Source organism: Bradysia coprophila, unplaced genomic scaffold (assembly GCF_014529535.1).
Source record: "Bradysia coprophila strain Holo2 unplaced genomic scaffold, BU_Bcop_v1 contig_151, whole genome shotgun sequence".
Classification (NCBI taxonomy): domain Eukaryota; kingdom Metazoa; phylum Arthropoda; class Insecta; order Diptera; family Sciaridae; genus Bradysia; species Bradysia coprophila.
Window position 1 is genome coordinate 4,056,182 of NW_023503423.1, and position 21,045 is coordinate 4,077,226.

The following is a 21,045-nucleotide window of genomic DNA, read 5'->3' on the forward strand; positions in this document are numbered from 1 at the left end:
TTGAATTGGACTTAATTCAAAGTGAGATGTAATTCAATTTTTTTCCTTTATAATTGTTCGTCGTGTTAAACAGAGCAAAAAATAAGTTGGTCATAGACGGTGACCTTTTCGAGTTAGAGCACTTCGAAGTGAAGGTCAGACGCGATATATGAGTTTTCCCTGTATATTAAGACCGGAAATAGTTTTTAGACCGCAAATTGTGGCTCATAGTGGACATCATATCCTTTACTATGATGTATTTTACATATAACTCGAGTAAATTTCATTCGTTTTTCGTAATTTTTGTTTCATTTGGAAGGTAATCAAAGGCCGAATAGAATGTTGTTGAAAAAAAAATTAAATTTGGGTCCTCGGACTAAGGCCGGTACTAGGGCCCTATGTGTTTAGACCACGGTCGAGTAAGCATCGTAGTGCTATAGGCTGAGCTGTTCCGCTAAGAATAAGGCTGGTATTAGCCAAAATGTTTAATTTAGTGCTGTTGCCGAAGTCTATATTTTGAGCTTGTGCCTAAATTTTAGTGTTTTCGCCGTATATTGTGCCTTGTTCTTCGTGAATTTAAAGTAAAATGTTTGCACCGCATCGATACACACATGGCGAATATGTTCTTTGTTCTCAACAATTATTTCATTATTTGCCGTGATGTGGGTGGTCAAAGTTTTACTTTCTGAGCCTGTTATTTGATTTCAGGAATTAAACATCCAGTTTCAAAGCTGGTATGTTCGACACACTGAAATAATTTGGAAGGAAAAAGTCTGGCCGAATTATTTTAGCTTTGTATGGGCAAATATGGCGCGTGGATTATCTTCAATGCACATAATGTACGTATACAATAGCAGTGGTGTGATCAACTGTCAACGATGTTCCGAGGTAAATCGGTCAAATTTGCTCTGAACTGTGTTTTGTACGTGGTAAGTCAGGCGAATTTGTATTGAAATGGAATATCGTGTACAGGCAGTTGCGACAAGCTTTGCTATGCCTAGCTGATGTCCCACTCAGAAGTTATGTTGTTGCTTTGACACTCTGTTGCCTTGTGTCAACCGCCGGTTCAACTTTAAATCGGTTTGTGGAACGGAAGTTTTTGCATTGGATATGGTTCGCCAACGGGACCGTTCCAGTGAGCGAAAATTACATGTTTGCCTTGGATATGGCTTGTCAGCTAGACTTTTCCGATGCGCGAAACCTTTCGAGCTACAGGGTGGCTGAGGTCAGCGGGTGGATAAGTGATGGCATACTGCAGAGAAGGGATGGCAGGTGGCTCGGTTCTGTTTTTGTCGAGGCCCAAACAGGAAAGTCATTTCGATTTTATGACTAGACCTGGATTGGATTTAGTCGCATAAATAGTTTGGAAGGGAAAATTTCCGGTATTATTGCGAATACACACAGCTCTGTATGAATAAGTTGCGCGTCGATTGTTTTCAATGTGTATGCATACAACAGCAGTAGTGTGAATAACTGTCAACAATGTTCCGAAACAAATCAGTCACATTTGCTCTGAACTGTGTTTTGTACGTAGTGGACCAGGCGAATTTGTATTGATTTCGGTTTACGTTGTGACAGACGTACCGGCGCTTTGGCTAGCTGTCGTCCCACTCAGTGGCTATGCTATTGCTTTAACTGATAGGTCGCTACAGAGAAGAGATGACATTTGGCTTGGTTCCGTCTTAGTCGAGGCACAAGCAGGAGAATTTTAACGATTCTACAAATGTGTAGAATACCTGGATTGTCCTCGACACCCGGCCGCTGGCTATGGTATGAGGCTTGCGATATAGAAAGGTCGGGAGAGGTTGATGTGTGGAGAGGAGGTCTGGAAAAAGGCTTCCAAAAGATTTTAGTGATGACTGAGTAGCACAAAGGATCCCAAGATCTGTGTGCGTCGATCAGAAATGGTCGGCTCAAACTGACGAAATCTAAAGGGCCCTATGTGTATTTCACATATAACTCGAGTATATTTCATCCGTTTTTCGTAATTTTTGTTTCATTTGGAAGGTAATCAAAGGCCGAATAGAATGTTGTTGAAAAAAAATTAAATTTGGGTCCTCGGACTAAGGCCGCTACTAGGGCCCTATGTGTATTTTACATATAACTCGAGCAAATTTCATCCGTTTTTCGTAATTTTTGTTTCATTTGGAAGGTAATCAAAGGCCGAATAGAATGTTGTTGAAAAAAAATTAAATTTGGGTCCTCGGACTAAGGCCGCTACTAGGGCCCTATGCGTATTTTACATACAACTCGAGTAAATTTCATCCTTTTTTCGTAATTTTTGTTTCATTTGAAAGATAATCGAACACCGAATAGAATGTTGTTGAAAAAAAAAATTAAATTTGGGTCCTTGGACTAAGGCCGCTACTAGGGCCCTATGTGTATTTTACATATAACTCGAGCAAATTTCATCCGTTTTTCGTAATTTTTGTTTCATTTGGAAGGTAATTAAAGGCCGAATAGAATGTAGTTGAAAAAAATTAAATTTGGGTCCTCGGACTAAGGCCGCTACTAGGGCCCTATGTGTATTTTACATATAACTCGCGTAAATTTCATCCGTCTTTCGTAATTTTTGTTTCATTTGGAAGGTAATCAAAGGCCGAATAGAATGTTGTTGAAAAAAAATTAAATTTGGGTCCTCGGACTAAGGCCGGTACTAGGGCCCTATGTGTATTTTACATACAACTCGCGTAAATTTCATCCGTTTGTCGTAATTTTTGTTTAATTTAGAAGGTAATCGAAGGCCGAATAGAATGTAGTTGAAAAAAATTTTTAATTTGGGTCCTCGGACTGAGGCCGATACTAGGCCCTTCAAAAAAATAAAATTTTAGGGCGATTTGAAATTTTTGTTTTATTTGAAAGGAACGTCGTACGGGGCTTCGTAATTGCGCTATGCGCAATTTCTAAGATGTACACATTCCATAATAATTTTACTTTAACTACATTAACCGGCGCAATAGGCTTACGGTCAAAGTAGGGTGACAGACGCACTAGGGTCACGTACGCAATAGATATACGGGTTTGTACGGGACTCAGTCGCAGCAAACGCTCCGACTGTTCTGATGGCTCGTTTTTCCTAGGGCCGTGGCCTTATGAGGGACTCAAAGAAGTAACCGAATATCTAATGGATCCTTACCTTATATCCATGAAATCAAATACCCGGGAAATATGGATAAATTCCAATTTCCAACAGGCAAATTTAATTCAGGTAATTCCGGACGAATGCCAAGCAATAGCCAGGTAAAACACGATAAATACAAGTACAAATGGACGAGTTCATAAAATGTCGATAAAAGTCAGAGTCGTTTTCCCCTCATTTCACTCATCGTATTGCAAAAATCCAATTGCGAGCTTATCAAACATTTCTTGTATAACTTTTGGGAATGGATGGTGCATTTGTTCTCGTCACAACAATATTCCATTATCACTGAAAAGTTGTATTATATGCTAGGGAGCTCGCTAGGGAGCGGATCGTTTTATTGTTACCGCTCTACCGCTCAACAGATAATAATACATAAAACCGTTTCCACCCCCTCGGGCAGCATGATAATAATAAACGTTTCGCATCAATATCCTTTATTTTCTTACTTTATAACCATTGAAGTAAAAACAGCTGCAAGAAGCAATATTTCCACGGCATATTAAATACCTTATCCTTGCGTAAGATGAGTCAATATATTCGTTTTTGATCATGCAATATGAAAATGATGTCAAACATTTTATTATATTTGATTTTATGTGTTTGTAGGAGGAAACGCTTATATATAACGAATTCCTGTATATATGCAGCAGCAGCATCGTATTTATTTTGTATATTTTACTTCAATTTTTCAACGACATTTTGAGCTAGAAATTTATGTCGTACGTTCATGTAATAAATATGTATTTTCGTTGTTGTTAAATGTTTTCGCAATAAATTTCGAATTCCTTTTTCGATTTATTTAATTTATTTAAAAGCTAACACGTTCCCGTTTTTTTTGTTCGTGTATTCGACGAAGGAATGTTGATGAGTTGAAAGAATTTTGATTTCATAAAACAAATCCGCTCCGGGATGGCATGAAGATAATTGCATCGAATAGCTAGCACTCAGAGGAAAATATAAAGTGAAAATCTTTAGGGCGGAAAGCGTTTACTTCCAAATATCACTTCGAAAATGTTATTCGATCTTATTTATCTTTAGAAAAAACAGTTTTAGATTTATCAGAGTTGCCACTTCTGACGCAAAATTTTTTTGGTAAAATTTTGTTTCTAGAATTTCTTTGGTCAAATTTTTGCTGTTACAGTTTTTGCGTACAAGCGCAGAATGCGTCACCTCCAGCGATATCAGTTGTTTTGGAAGTATGCACAGGGACTTGCGTCACTTTTACTCTTTTGAGTGTTTTTGACTGATATTAGTTCTTTTGGAAGAATTAGTACATTGAAAAAATTTGAAAAATTTTAAAAATTTAAAAAATTTAAAAAATTTTGAAAAATTTTGAAAAATTTAAAAAATTTAAAAAATTTAAAAAATTTAAAAAATTTAAAAAATTTAAAAAATTTTGAAAAATTTTGAAAAATTTTGAAAAATGTAAAAAATTTTGAAAAATTTTGAAAAATTTAAAAAATTTGAAAAATTTAAAAAATTTTCAAAGTTTTTAAATTTTTCAAAATTTAAAAATTTTGAAAATTTAAAAAATACTAAATTAGGAAAAAAAATGAGGCGAGCAGAGCTTACCAAATACCAAAAGCGAACAAATTTGTTCTACCATACCCATCCACACACACACACACTTAATTGTGTTCTTATATGTGGCCTATATGGGAACTTCGAGGAGCCCTAGCTCCGAAACGAGGCCGGTTCCCCCCAAATTTTTTTTTCTGGAATATCTTAGAATGACGACTAGAATCTACTCCCAAAATTTCAACAAAATCTATAGAAGACTTTAGAAGATAGGAAACACGGACGGACGGACGGACGGACGGACTAACAAAGTAACGTAGGATTTTTTTTATTTCGTTTAAAGTACTGAAATTGACCAAAATGTATGGAAATGGGGCTTCTTGGAAGATTTTTTGCGTGGCGAAATTTTAAGCTGCAAGAACGTGTGATAGCTCGTTGAACTCGTACGGACGCCTAGTTTTTTTTAATGGTAATTTGGAGTCATTTGTCTTTGAATTGTAGAACTTCAATATTTGCTGTATATATGGTTCTGCAGTCTACGAAAAAAAATTTTTTTTGAAATTTTTTCTAGTAATAGGACTTGCGTCACGGGCGCTATGCTAACGCGCGCCCATGATTTTGGCGAAAATTTTTGAACTTGCTAAGAGGTATTCACATTTTGCGCCAAAATAGCATTTTTTGTGTTTTTTCTTGAATGATTTAGTAATCACCCAATGAGCTGTTGAATTTTTCCAGTTTTCTGTTACTTTCCAATAAGAAAAGTCGATGTAGCTCAGTTTCGATTAGAATTATTTATTCACCAAATTTGGGGAGTTAGCTAGCATCTCCGTTGAAGCATTATACTGACCATGTTTAAGTAATGCTTCCTCTTACCAAAAAAGTACTCCGTGTGAGAGATAAAATTGAATTTTTTAAATTTTTCCTTTGTTTATTTGACAGCTCACTCTCTCACGGCTCTCTCACGGAGTACTTTTTGTTGAAAAGGAACGAACACTTAAGCAGTCAACTTTTGAGCTCTGATCGATAAGACTCTCACTCTATCAAATATCAGACACAAGTGATCCGTAGTTGGGCAGAGTAATTAAATAAGTCTGTGTGTTGACATAAATATACGTTGCTGTCGCTGTATTTTAAATAAATTAAAATATTTGCCGCCCTATAGCTTCGCGCTATGTCAATTGTCCATTTTGGACGCATTTTGTGCATTGTCCCTCCACAATTACCAACAAGATGAAATGCAAAGCAAAGAGTCTCTGACGATTAATTCGTATCGTGCAAATCCTATGAAGATGTGGTCAGCTCTGGTGACTAAATGAAGAATGAACTTGTGTCGTAAAAGTTGAAAATTCCAAAAATTGGACTAACACCGTAACATAAATTCAACTAGGAAACGCAGTCAGTGCGAAGACAGTATTGTCGTTAACGCTCATTGTATGGTGTGAAATCAAACCAGAAATGAAACTAGAAAGTGTGATTCACAACATCAATTTTCACTTGTCTACAGAAGCGAAAATGGTCAACAGATGGTATGTCAACAATTGCTACCACAGGTAGTTTATGTTGGCTTTAATGTATTGTTCAACACTTTCATCCCATCATGAGTGTATAGTGTTCAAACCCGTCACAATCACCCATCCGATGGTGTTGCAATCCGTATTCATTTGAACAAGTTAATCGGTAAGCTCCCACTCCAAAAAAAAGTCGTAACGCAATTTCCAATTTAATGATAATTAGTAGGATACAATACAGTTTGTGCTTCCGCAAGCATACATTTGAATATACCTCATCAATATTTCAACTATCCGATTTACATTGTCAATATGTTACAGGCTCACACACACACGCAGACAAATATATCGAACAAATTGTTTTATGTTGAAAGTTTAATTAAAAATTCCTCCATTTATCCGGAATGGAAAAATGATTTGTATGCTGATGTCGTTGATGATACATTTATGTTGGTAAATAATTTGCCAACATAATTGGCATACGATGCAAAGCAGATGATAAACATGGCATTTAATTGAATATTAATAAGCCCATTCCAATGTGACTTTCATGCCGTCAGGATAGATGGAGTGAGATTTATCGAAATGAGTTTTGTTTTCGCTTTTTGTTCATAAAAAAAATAAAAAATAAAATGGAAAACGGGAACACGATGGGTGGGGGTTCAGGATCACATAAATGTGTTTCCCGTAAAAAAAAAAAATCGTTCGAATGGCAAATATGAAATAATGACTGTTGGGATGGTGATATAAAAACCCTTCAACATCATACCTGAATTCCGCCAACACCTATCACAAACAGTAGTTGTCCCATAAACAATGACGCCAGCAAACTTAGTAAGGCTGTACCAGCTAATGAACGCAGGTCCGAGAAAAGACTGAAAAGTTAAGAAAAGAGAATGTTAATCGGATCAGCAGTGAACTGCACGATAAAGGTGAATAAGAAGATCCCAGCAAAAACTCTTTCAGAGCAAAGTTGGACGCAGTCTACAGTCTATATGTGTGATAACTTCTAAAACAAGTGATATCGCTAGAGGTGACGCTGTCAGCGTCGTTACGCAAAATTGAATTTCACATTCGCTAATAATTGAAATTAGCTGGCCTAGTTTTCCCAACCATTCGACAATCAATTTTTTTAGAAAAAATTTGAACGAACAAAATTTTGACTGAAAAATTTTCAACAAAAAATTTACCAAAAAAATTCTGCGTCGCAAAGAGACCGATGCTCACGGACAAACCTACGAGAACTTTAATCTGCCACATGCGACGCAGAATTTTTTTGGTAAATTTTTTGTTGAAAATTTTTCAGTCAAAATTCTGTTCGTTCAAATTTTTTCTGAAAAAATTGATTGTCGAATGGTTTGGAAAACTAGGCCAGCTAATTTCAATTAATTGGCTGTGAAATTCAATTTTGCGTAACGACGCTGACAGCGTCACCTCCAGCAATATGACTTGTTTTAGAAGTTATCACACATATAGACTGTATACTGCGTCCAACTTTGCTCTGAAAGAGTTTTTGCCGGGATATCAGTCGTTTTAGAAGCAAAGTCTGGAATTGGGTTTTGACACTGCTTGCGGTCTAAAAAAGATTTTGGTTAAAAAAATTGTTGATGAAAAAAATTGTCACGAAAAAAAATTGTCCATATAGCTACATACTGACTATATATATGTCCATATAGCTGTTAACTAACCATATACGAACTATATATAGGTCCATATAGCTATATACGAACTATGTATAGGTCCATATAGCTATATACGAACTATATATAGGTCCATATAGCTATATACGAACTATATATAGGTCCATATAGCTATATACGAACTATGTATAGGTCCATATAGCTATATACGAACTATATATAGGTCCATATAGCTATATACGAACTATATATAGGTCCATATAGCTATATACAAACTATGTATAGGTCCATATAGCTATATACTAACTATATATGGAACTATATAGCTATATACTAACTATATACAAGTATAGGACTCATACGCGCGCGTCGAACTGGTAAAATCGTATAAACACGCACAAGACAGTGAGGTTGTATGAGTTGACCAGCAGAAAATCAGCTGAAGCGTCAGAAATTTGGTTGGAGTCAATACTGTAATACAAGGAGCTAAAGTTTTAAATTTCGAATCGACATTAATGATAAGTCTTCAGGAAACATGAGTAAATTTTGCAAGTCAGTTGGAGTTGTTGAATGTTATAGCAAAGTGTCTTGAACAACTCTTACACCTCACTTATTTTTCTTTCTGTTCCCTATTCCTTAAGAACTTTCCTTGCCTAATGCCTGCCATGTGTTTTTTATACCTGTCAATATAAGCGCAAAATCGTTTCTAAGAACATAGCTAACGCCGACCCGTACGAAACACCTATTCGTATCAAAAGCCTTTACTGTGAAACTCTTCATTTCTTTTACTTCATTCTCTACTGAAAAGCTATTCGCCCTTTAAAATCACTTACATTATCTTTCTTTGCCTTGTTATCATATACAACTAAATTGCCGGAGGCAATATAGACAGCCCCGTACGAAGACAGATTTCATAAATTCCTATTTAAACAGCTATATACCGCTATATTTACCTATATTTTCCTATAAATAAACATTTCACAGATAAATATATGCTATTATATAGCTCTATATGCCTGTATATAGCTCAATATAGCTGTATATAGGTATATATAGATGTCCGTATATGGAATCCCTGAAACCCCACACACATCACATAACAAATTATTTCCATGTTAACAGAAACTCTCTAAGTATCATTTTTCCCAATATATATCACTTTTACTAAAATCCAATATGGCCGCCGGCAGCCATTTTGTTAGGAGACCGGAAATAGTACCGACGCTTTACATTCGTTAATACCGTTCAAACAAAAAAAAAATTCATGAAATTCGGTCAAAATTTACTCGAGATATTGTCAAAATACACCACGTTCACTGTACTTCCGAGTAGACCAAGAGACCTAGCTCACGCTCCGGAGAACATAATTTCATAAAAAAAAATTTGCCTGATTGGTACGGTCAATACCTATCTAATAAAGCTAAAACATACGAAATATGTTCAAATGTGGCCGACCTACAAGCAAAAACTGCTTGCCGCCCTGTGCCTGTTCCACACCAAGGGGTCTAACTCACGAGTCGGTCATCCGATTTCCATAAACTTTTTTTTTGTCGATCGGTATTGTAAATACCTTTTATTTGACGTATCACTTACAAGTTTAACGTTTAAATGTCCGGAGATATCTTCGAAAAACCGTAAAGCACTTATTGGGCCACAGCTCGGGAGGGGTCGATCCAAAATCACTCATCTTCGAACTTAGCCTGTCTTTTGACATTACCAAACGGGAAAAAAAGAATTTTCAAAATCGGATGCGTTTTACTCAAGTTATCGTGCAGACGGACAGACGGACAGACGGACATTTTTTTTTCGCGGATTTGGCATCTCTAGACAACCACAATAGGTTTCCCCTTACTCAGGGAGTCCAATTCGACGTGTTACAAACGTATGCGTAAACCTATAAGACCCCAGTACTTCGTACGGGTCTAAACACCCAAACGGGTTCAAACAGAGAAACTATTTCACTCATTTCACTCGTTGTCCGGTTATTTGTGCCTGATTGGAACTTTATATTTTTTGCATGTTGTGGTTGCAGTGCAATTGAAGGCAAATTCAGACTGCACCCCTCACACTTGACAAAATAAAAAATTCCAAACAATGACGTAATCTGCTGCTTTATGCACCTGCGATTTGTAAATTGGTCATTACTAACGTCTTTGAAAGCTCATATCAAGTCATTGAAAGCTTCTTGAGTAGTAAAATAATGTAGGGCTAAGGAGGTGAAGACACTGTGGTGCAACATTGAACCGACATTCATAGCACAATGGAAAACAGCTTTGCGAAGCCGTAGACGGGCGCAAGACAAAATACGTGATGTACCATCGTCTGGTTGAAGACACGTTCCGGCATATTATTTTCGTAATAAAATTTATTTTGTGTACCCAGGCGGTCATAGAGCGATCATTCAATCAGTGCTCTTATCAAATCAAACCAAAACAACGACGAAGAACAAACTTTATACGACAATTTGATTACCGGTTTTATGTCACAACATTCGACGTTGTATAAAAAAGCAAATTCTAATTTTCATTTAATATCCGCTTTTACAACACATTTGTTCATTTTATGAGCCCTCTAATGCTCTCGGTCGTCCTTCACATGTTGAGTTATATTCCATTTTTATTTTATAATCAAAACGTATAACCCAAGACTTTCGTCGAATCTCTTTAATGGTTCGTGTATATATGTATCAACGGTGAAATCCGCACATAAAACAAATGATAACATTATATCGACTGCGCCAGCACATATATGTGTACCATGCGACAGGAGCTCATCAAGCAGCCACATTTTTATGAATTCCAAACGATAAAATGAAATTATATTCGAATGTTTGCGCGGGCATGATTTTTATTTTCCGCCTTCGTCCCGCATGTTGGTTTGTTAGTTGATTTTATTCACTAACAATGACATTGATAGACAAAAATTTCCTGTGCCGATCGTTTAAGCTCCAATGAACGTCAACACAAGGTATGGTCGAATGTCAAACTTTGTATGTAGCGGAGGACATAGCGATTTCATATAAACAAACTCACCTCTGATGATGTTGTTTATATTAAATCACTAACAGACTATACCTGGTTTATACTTTCATTGGTCCTACCTTCTCGACGTTTCAAAGCATTATTTTGGCGAGTTTGTTTCGAAGTGAAGGACTAGTCAAAATCCCAAAAAGCAAATTAGCAATAACAAGCAATTATGTAGTGTATTCACTCTCGAATCTCATCATAGCACTGCTCCTAGCATTAACACTCGTGTGTCTGACGTCAAAAGCTTCAAACTTTTAATACACTCACTTGCATGTGTTGGTTGTTGTAACTCACTTTAAGAAATCGTAGCTGTTCGAAAGAAATGCAAAGCTTATTTTGATACCATCACCTTCCAAATAAGTTGTATGTTTATGCCAGGAGTAGTTTTATGACTACCGTGTTCAGTCAAAATAATATATCCCTTCCTATAAGTGCTTTAAATAGCTTTCGGAAGCTTTGAACTACTTTTGAATTCCATTAGAAAAGTGGAAAATGTCAGTGGAATGGAAAAGAAACTTAAAGCTATCGAAAGCTATCTAAAAGCAAGGAAACATTTGCAATACGTTGTTTCGGTGTGCATTGGAAGTAATGATCTGACTTGTTGGAAAAATATCTGGTAACAATTGAGTGCTGGTAGCAACCAACAAAGGAAGTAATAGAATTAAAGTTATAATTACCGCTGATAAACGGTTGTGTTGGCTCACTCAGCGATTCTCAAGTATTGTATGGATGACTCTATTTACTGTTGTACATCAAAACCCTTCATTCATTAAAAAAAAATCAAAATGTCATATGGTTGGTAGGCAACCAGCGGTAGTCCCACATAAATCTAGATTGATACACTCAATTTATTCAAAAGACAAGAGACCTAACCTTAAAGAGAAAACAAAATTCATCACTGGCCTAATCACAATAGTTACAGAAAACAAATCACTCATTTGTGAAATCCCGTCTGGCCCATTCGTTCAGATATAGAGCTTGTCGTTCTCTTTAGCAAAACTATTTTGAAAAGTAAAACAATCTTGCGTTCCCATCTGTTTACACTGTATATGTACACATTATGCCGACACATTGTACCCATTCTGTTTGATATAATCTCACCCCATGAAATGGACTTTTAATAGACCGAAATTTATGAACATTAAAAGTCACACAATCATTTATTGATATAACCGACTAACGAGGCATTAAACTTTTATGGTAACGACATCTCTAAGATCCCCTTTCAACAATTCCATCATAAAATTTTAATATCCAAAAATATGAAAATCCGTCACCGTATGTTTCTAGCGAGGTTTCCATTCGCATTAATAAATCATAAACGGCGTCGTATAATTTTCAATTTTCCGTAATATATCCCGTCAACTTTGGCATTGAAACATATCATCATTCGTTGAGTACATTAGATGTGCAGTAACATAAACATGAAGACCAACTTGCTAGGTGGATCTAATTCATATCTTTAGTCTAGCGCAGAAGAAATGTAAGGTACAAGAACGTTGTCTTGTAGAAACTTTGTTTATAATGCTGGGAATCTGGTCATACAAGGCCAGGATCTAAATAAACCTGTCAGGTAAAACGCCGTTTTGCTCTCCGTTTACGAACGAACAATGGAAGCTCCTCCCACTTCTCATTGTTAAAAAGTAAACGGTGAGCTAAACGGAGTAAGTGCGATCTCAACTTAAAAACATCGAATGTCTTAACAAATTCAAAAAGCTTAGCTGTACATTTATCTCTTTTCGTCTGGTCAGAGCCTAATATTTGGTAATCGTTTTTGAGAATTTTTGGGAATTTAGGGAATTTTAGGGAATTTTTGGGAATTTTTGGGAATTTAGGGAATTAATAATTCTCAAAAATTCCCTAAAATTCCCAAAAAAATTTCTTTTCTTTGCATTTTTATAATTAAATGCTCGTAAAAGATCAGGAAAAGTTCAAAAACCTTTAAAAACTATGAACAAGCAAAAAAAAGGGATTTTTTTTGGAATTTTAGTGAACTTTTGAGAATTGGTTCCCAAATATTATGCTCTGAAGGATATAATTCTCGTCGATGTACTCGCACCAGCCAGGGCGTATACTCTACTTGTAGGTCTCTCCAAAGCCGACATTAGTACAACACTACAATCTACAAGAGCAATCTACACTCCGACCCCCTATGAAATACATTTTTGATGATAACTTTTTATTCGAATTATTTATATATGGTACCCTCTGACATGATTTCACCTTTGAACACTTTAACCGAAAATTTAAAAAAATGTTCGAAAAAAATGAAAGATACGATTCTCTAGAATTGAAGACGAACCTATTACTCCTTAAAATCGGAGACCACTTGTTCCCCTATCACCATCACCTCCAGTTTTGGCGATATGCAGCTTAAGCTCAATTTACTGAATATATTATATTCAATATGTTCTGAAATATTTGTTGTTGTTTTTGGGAATTTTTGGGAATTTTAGGGAAGTTTTGGGAATTTTTGGGAAGTTTTGAGAATTTTAGGGAATTTTTGGGAATTTAGAGAATTAATTCCCAAATATTAGGCTCTGGTCTGGTATGTGCTCACTTTTCGTCCGGTATGTGCTCACTGGACTATCCTGATATTTTGATTTGATTATCTCATGTTCACATCAAAGCAAAGGTTTGAACTTTGTCTGCACAGAGAAAAAAGTCGGATTAAATGTTTAATCTACGGAAAGATTACGAACATTTTAAATTTTTCTAAAGATTTCATTTCAATCTTTTTTCAAAGATTACAAAAATTAAATCTTTCGATAGATTACGTTTCGGATTAAAATGGCTAAAATTGATAGTAGCAGTGAGAAGTGAAGTTAAATATAGAACATTTTGCCACGAATTTTTTTTTTTCAAAGTTCGTTGTTATGGTATCTAGAGTTTATGATTAGAAGCTAGTCAAAGTAAAACTAAAAACCACAGCACAGAAATGTTGGAGTTTTTTTTTGCTTTTCTTTAGGAATATTGATTTTTGAGTTGAAAATCGTTAAAAAATTGAATAAATTCTTCCATGCCAATTGGTCTGTTATACTTCTTAATCAATTGTACAATTAAATATGGGGCGCAAAATATCGTTTTATTATAATATTTTCCTACTTTTCAATACTTTTGCCAGGCTCAACTTCCTTATCGTTGCTTATCCAGATTTATGAAATATAATAATCGTTTATTGAATAATTAAAAAAATGAAGAAAAAAATGTTGCCTTCGATTAGGATTTGAACTCGTTTACTATGATGGTTACCTCAGTCGGTACAAAGGTTTCGTTCAGAAGATTATTTTTTAATCTTTGAAAGATTTAAATCTCCGTAACAACGGTTCGAAATTAAATCTTGCTAAGATTAAGAACCCAATAGCTCAGTGGTAAAGTACAGGACTGGAGATACGGAGGTACCGAGGTGAAAGAGTTCAAATCCTGATCAAAGTAAGTAAAAAGAAAACATTTAATTTCAACTAAACAAATAAAATTCCCAATTTCAGAATAAATAAAACAAGTAAATCTGACTCAATATTCAAATATAAGTTGAAAAAAATTTTAATTTCAAAAAAAAATTAAATCTCTTGGAAGATTTCGATCTAATCCTTCGAAAGATTATTTTCGAAAGATTAAATGCAAGTAATCTTTCGAAAGATTAGATTTCAATCCAAAAATAAATTTGGTCCTATATGTAATCCGAAAAAGATTTAAATCTAATCCAGGATTTCTCTCTGTGTGCCAACCAAGCAATACGAGTTTTCTTCGCGTGTAATTCTCCGAAAAAGGCTGTCAATTATTTATGTTCCTGGTGTAATGCAATTTTTATGATTCATACTCGACTCGTACCAGAAAGCACTTACGCTTCTTTAGAAGTAGAGCAGACTGTCGAGACGTATTTGTATCAGGCGGAAGTGAAACAGGTTGTTATTTCGTTGTTTAGTTATTTGACTTTGTCCAAAGCACTTCAAGCAAAAGAGATCATAGTCGACAGATGCCAAATAGAGGACTATTTTGTTTGAAGTGTTTTACACTTTTACAGTTGTGTGACATACTGTCAAGTTTCAGTACCCCATTTAGAGTATCAATCATGCTTGAAGTGCGTTGCTTCGTCATAACGAACTGAGGCGACATTTGTTCGAGGGAGAATGATAAGCTAATAATTCTGTGAAATTTTTGGGTATGAGTTTAATGTACTGATTTTCTACTTGTGATTTAAACAGCGAAATTTCCTTACTAGCGCTTGTTATTGAGGAAAAATATCCCTGTGGGTAATAAGTCACCATTTTGTAAACCATATTCAACAACAACAAAAGAACTAAATGAATGCTAACATAAGGAAACACTAAATCCAAAATATCAAACAAGAAAATATCAAAGATATTTTACAGAAAGTATACAAAGTAGAAAATGGAATGATGAGACTTCGGGGGATAAACGATAGAACATTTTAAACAATAAACATCTTACAGCATTTCTCAGTAACACAGTTTGTGTGAGTTTGTCGGAAAACATGTTTGTAGCTACAATGTTGACGTGAAACACGTCAAATACAAACAAAATCGCTCAAAGCTAATTTTGTTACGGTAAATAAGTTAGATATTTACACGTGCCAGTAGATATTACACATTTTCCACGAAAATACAGTTTTTGTATCCACATCATCCATGCCATTTATAACATGTGTTTGACGATTGTATTTTTCTATTAAATTACCAGAATAAGCACACATCATTTTAAAGTTTGTTATACATACAGTAGACGCTTTGTCGACGTTTACATAAATTTAATTTTGAATTAGCTTCCGAAAGGACGACCGAATATGAGTCGGTTACTGTTTATGAGCTTATTTAGCGGGGAATTGAGTTCCAAACAAAAAATTTTTTTTATTTTTTATCGATGGAGAACCTAATTATAAGACACTTGGTCTCGTATCATATGCCGAAAAAAGTTAAAACTTTTTTTATAAATCATTTTGAAAGTCACTGAAAACACGAAAATTCGAATCGAAATACAAACATTTTTGATGACATACTGTATTTCTATTCGAATTTTCGTGTTTTTAGTGACTGTCAAAATGATTTATAAAAAAAGTTTTAACTTTTTTTGGCATATGATACGAGATAAAGTGTCTTATAATTAGGTTCTCCATCGATAAAAAATATAAAAAAAATTTGTTTGGAACTCAATTGTTGTTTGTTTATCGAATCATTTACCACTACATCTATTACTTCATTTGTTGAAAGTAACTTCGGAGTGCTGAATGGAAAACCTTTGATTTCTTTACTCTATAAGAGTATTTACATTACGAGGCATTGCATGCACAATGGACAATGGCTCCACATTGGATGCATAATCAACCAAGGCAAACATTTCAGTCCTGCAAAATCGTAATTTGGATAACGTTGTTATATTAGGTGTCTCCCATACAAAGTGTCATGTTTTGACCAGAAAGTAGTTTTGTGCTGATCACAGGTGGCAGCAATAAACTTTTGACGGGGTTATTCTTTGATTAAAATGGAATATTTTACTGGTCCAGTTCAAAATTTTATAAACCTACAATTTTCTGGTGAGGTCAACACAATGTTGAGAAGTAATATCTTGTACAACTTTAGTTGTTTTAAACGTACCCTACAACTAATTAGTTTGCCAGTTAAGGTTGGAGCTTTTCCATCACTTAAGGAGACTCAACTCTATTACATAAACCCTACATCTAGACCAAGATGACTTATCGTGCCTATCCCTCGAAATTTTCTATTTTGGTCTAGACCATTAAATTGAATTGATACTTGAAGCGGGTACACATATACTCGATAATATTATGTGTATTCGATGTTCGATGTGCACTGATGATGCTAAAAATTGTCTTCATGGTTCAAGAAACAATTTTCTTCTTCGATTTTTTTTTTGTTGAGATTTACGCTACATAACAAACTTTTAATAGCATTTGATATGTCGATATGAGCGAGAGGTGTACGAGAGGTGATATGTAATACTACAGTAGTACCCAGCATTGTTCGGGATTATTTTAATGACAAAATATTTAGATACTGTTATGCGTTGCAAAAATGATTCCACATTTAAAAAGCGCATCCACGACTCAAACAGGCAAAAAAAAAGTCGAGCGTTAAATAACTCTTCCTAATTTTTCCTCATTATGTCAAGCTGCAAGTCTCTAGAGCTTTCCATCTGGGCTAGCATGGAGGGACATCAAACTTTATATTATAGATAAAAAAAAATGTTGGCGCACTTAGTCAGTCCGATCAAGCAGACGATTTTCACAACATTTTAAAAATAAAAACTTTTTTCCATTACACGAAAAAATTATACATTTTCCTCTTGCTCCTCGCAGTTTTTTCTTGTTCGTCTTCTTCCGTACTGTGAAAGTTTCTTAAAGTCACTTTAAATTAAGTTATTGTTACGGATACGCGATGGAAAAGTTTTTTTTTGTTATCTCTTCCTTACTACTCCGAACATTGCTCTCACTTTACCAGTGTACACATCTATTTAGTACAATGAAAAATACACGAAAAGTATACTATCAACAAACCGCTACAACCGCAACCAGTTCGCTTCTCTTAAACGAATCCATTTTCACGGAATTTTCGGCATTTCTACACCAAAAATTGATTAAAATGTCGGAAAAATGTGAATTGGGGGCTGCGATGGAAAAGTTTAGAATTCCAATTTCGAATTGCTTTTTATTGTGAAGATGGAAAGTTCTCGTTACCAGGCGTGCCATTGAAAACATTTTCAAAGATTTTCTACATAAATGTTTGAGTACGAATTAAGATCGTGCAGCTCGTTTGTTGAAGACTAATTTTTGTTGTTGTTTTAATTCAATAAATTGAATTGTTTCATTTTCATCCGGTTTCGATTCGACGAAATCCACACAAGTACTTCTGGTGGTAGACACAAATTGGGGAAATACAATTAAGTTGCCTGTTGACTGAATAACTGGAACACTTGAGATTCAAATCATTTTCGTCAAGTGGAAAGTGGTTGGAAACTTACCAGACATATAACTTTCAATCATACGGCACCCTTTTGTGCACAAACTAACTCACATTATTTCCGCTGGGATGCATAGAAATACACTCGAAGAGTAATTTATATTCGAATTTCGGAACCACTGCCTCAACTTTATCACGGCTTTCAACATAGTTGAAAACTTCCAATAGAAATTCCCGAACAGAATTCAATTCATTCATTTCGATCGCACCATAAAACAATGGCTATGTGTAGAAGTGTGCGGAAAATCAACCCACATATCTCTCCGTTCAAGAGCATAAATTCTTTCAGAACACAAGTACTTGATGCCAGCTGTACTGCAGAGATATCCACCCATTTACTTTCCATTGATAAACAATTTTCATTCAACAAAATTAGCCGCATCCTTTTATACCGATAAAAGCTTTCGATTCGTTCGTTTGGTATGTATGATGTCGAATACATTGTAGTACATTAGATATGTTAAGCGACAAGAAAAACAAATTTTGGAACCATTAACCCAGATTAGTTTAACCACTCATGATACACATAAACATAAAGCATATTGATCTAGGTCCGAATTTTGTCTTACACTTATATTACACATCTGAACACACCGTACACATAATCGTATGCTACACACCAAATATAGCACTGTGTTTTAGCAGCCAAGATTATCAAAATAAATTACAATTTAGATTAAACAAAATTGAGAATCAATCTGTGTGTACACATCGATTGTTTTGTTTCCATGGTTCGTCTATTATACAGACGATTTTGATTGATTTTCATCGATCGTTTAAATTTGTGTGAAGTGGATTATGTAGAAAACCAATTGGATTGTGAGTGGTGTGTATAGACGGTGTAATAATGGATTAGGATTGTTATTTGGTTTTCAATTAAAATCCGAAATGTTGACGTTACGTATTAATTATGCTTTCCTTTCCATCTAACTTTATTTGGCACGGTTAGGAGATTATTGCATTCGAATTGTCGAATCTGTTACTTCCTTTGATCTAAGTATTTTAAGTATTTCTAACAGATTGAAGGAAATTCTCTACTTCATTTGTCTTGTACATAACTAGGGATAAAAAGATGAAAAGTAGAGTTCATAAACACACGAACACGAGACTTTTCATTTTTATACCGAAAGTAGTGTTTGAAACACTAACAGTACGGTTTTCGATGCATGTACTCAGCGAAGTAAAAGATACAAGCGAAAGTGCCTCATAACAATCGTCCCAAACAACTGTAGATGCAAAGGGCCGAAAATCTGTAAATCTGTAAACGTATTTGTTTATTTGTGTATTTGTTTGCTACGACCAGAAAATGCGTCATTACCGTCAAGTGACGATCTAAACACGATGAGTTCTCGGTAATGACTCATTCTTTATTGTACGCAAGATGAAGAGGGTTTACAATATCGCACATACGGTGGTGTGCGTCCACTAACATGACAATTACCGTACTGTCCAAAACATTTTTCTTGTATCTTCTTCATCTTCGGCTCGAACTGCAAACTTCCCGCACGTCTCAACAAAAACATATCCCAGCAAGACAGTAATGCTATTAACGACAACATTTTCCTAAGATAATCATCGTATCATTTCGCAAGAAAAGGAAATGAGCGAAAGTATCTAAACGGAGGGAAAACGATTCATTCGAACTTTAATTCATAACCTAAAGAGGCTCTTAACGAGAGTTAATTCCATTTTCCATTGCCCTCGGTTCGGCCCTTCATACTAGTAGTATATTATGTCACTAGGACCAAAAAGATGTTGTTTTAACCCAGGTGGTATAATAGTATCGCCCAAAACCACTTACAGTGGAGGTGTGACGCGAGTCCTGTTATCCACTTACAAAAGAACTGATATCGGTGTAGGTGACGCTTACAGATTCGACACGCAAAAAGATATGCGTCACAAATGGCAGTTGATGAGGAAAGCACGCGAAAGTTTGATCAACAAAAATTTTAGAAAGAAAATTCTAAAAAAAAAATTGCGTCAAATCCACCGGTAAATTCAAAAGTTTCGTTGTAACAAAGGGACAATGGTTGGTAAAATTAATCTATTTCAAAATGTATGAAAATCCATTCCTTCATACAAATTTTCAAGTTTTGAAATTTAATATCTCGGCTAAATCTTAACCTTATGAGGCGTGTGATAGCTCGTTGAACTCGTATGGACGCCTAGATTACGAATAAAAGACGTGTGGGGTAGTAGGAGCTGAAAGGGAAAAGTCAAAAAAGTTGTGTATATAATGTTCCTCAGTCCCACGGAAATTTTTCAGTGTGAACGGACTTGCGTCACGGCCCTTCACTAACGTAGGGCCATGATATTATGCCACTTGAACCAAAATGGTGGCGTCTTGACCAACCGTAGCGACATAATATTCCTATTCCCATTAGATAAGTGGGAATTATTCGATTGATTTCGTTCTGTAATTTAATTGTCATGCTTCTGGGATGAAAATGGGATCAATTCCAAGCAACCTGACTACTTACTTACTTTACTTTACCGGCACTACAACCCATTAAGGGTCTTGGCCTTCTCCAACATGCTTCTCCAACCGGACCTATTCGCGGCTAACGATTCCCAACGAGTGACACCGATTGTTTGAAGATTTGAGAGGACTGCATCGAACCATCTGGCCTTTGGTCGACCTGCATTCCTCTTCCCTTCAGGTTTGGTTTTCAATATTTTCTTCGGAATACGATTTTCCTCCATCCGTTCCACATGACCGAGCCACCGAAGTCTATTCAGTTTGATGATCCTGACTATGTCTGGCTCTCCATAAAGCTGTTTTAGCTCAAAGTTGAATCGTCTGCGCCATCTGTTTTGATTCGGATCCAGAATCGGTCCGAATATTGTACGCAGGACCTTCCTTTCAAACGTGAGTAACGTCTGTTCTTCTCTTTGTGTCATGCACCACGACTCCGAGCCGTATGTTACAACCGGTCTTATTACCGATCTGTACAATGTGCACTTAGAAACTCTGCTAACTGACTTGGACCTGAGGATGTTCAACAGACTATAATAGCTTCTGTTTCCTAAAGTTATTCGCCGTTTGATTTCGTCCATGATGCTGTTGTCGGTATTTAGCTGAGATCCCAGGTACACGAATTCGTTCACCACCTTGAAAGTGTGAGCGTTGATTTGTACATTCTGCTCGCGCGGTCGGTTCGAATGGGTGATGATCATGTATTCCGTTTTTGTGTCATTCACCTTTAACCCGAGGTCGGAACCTTTCCTCTCCAAGGC

The 21,045-nt window shown here is 35.7% G+C and overlaps 1 protein-coding gene across 1 annotated transcript in view; it reads right to left on the reverse strand.

Moving 5' to 3' along the window:
• Positions 1 to 21,045, reverse strand: part of LOC119074516 (adhesion G protein-coupled receptor L4-like) — a 100,305-nt gene that overhangs the window by 14,514 nt on the left and 64,746 nt on the right. The window contains exon 3 of the mRNA XM_037180679.1: positions 6,917 to 7,022. Within this exon, the coding sequence (XP_037036574.1) occupies positions 6,917 to 7,022 (106 nt within the window). The remainder of the gene's footprint in view (positions 1 to 6,916; positions 7,023 to 21,045) is intronic.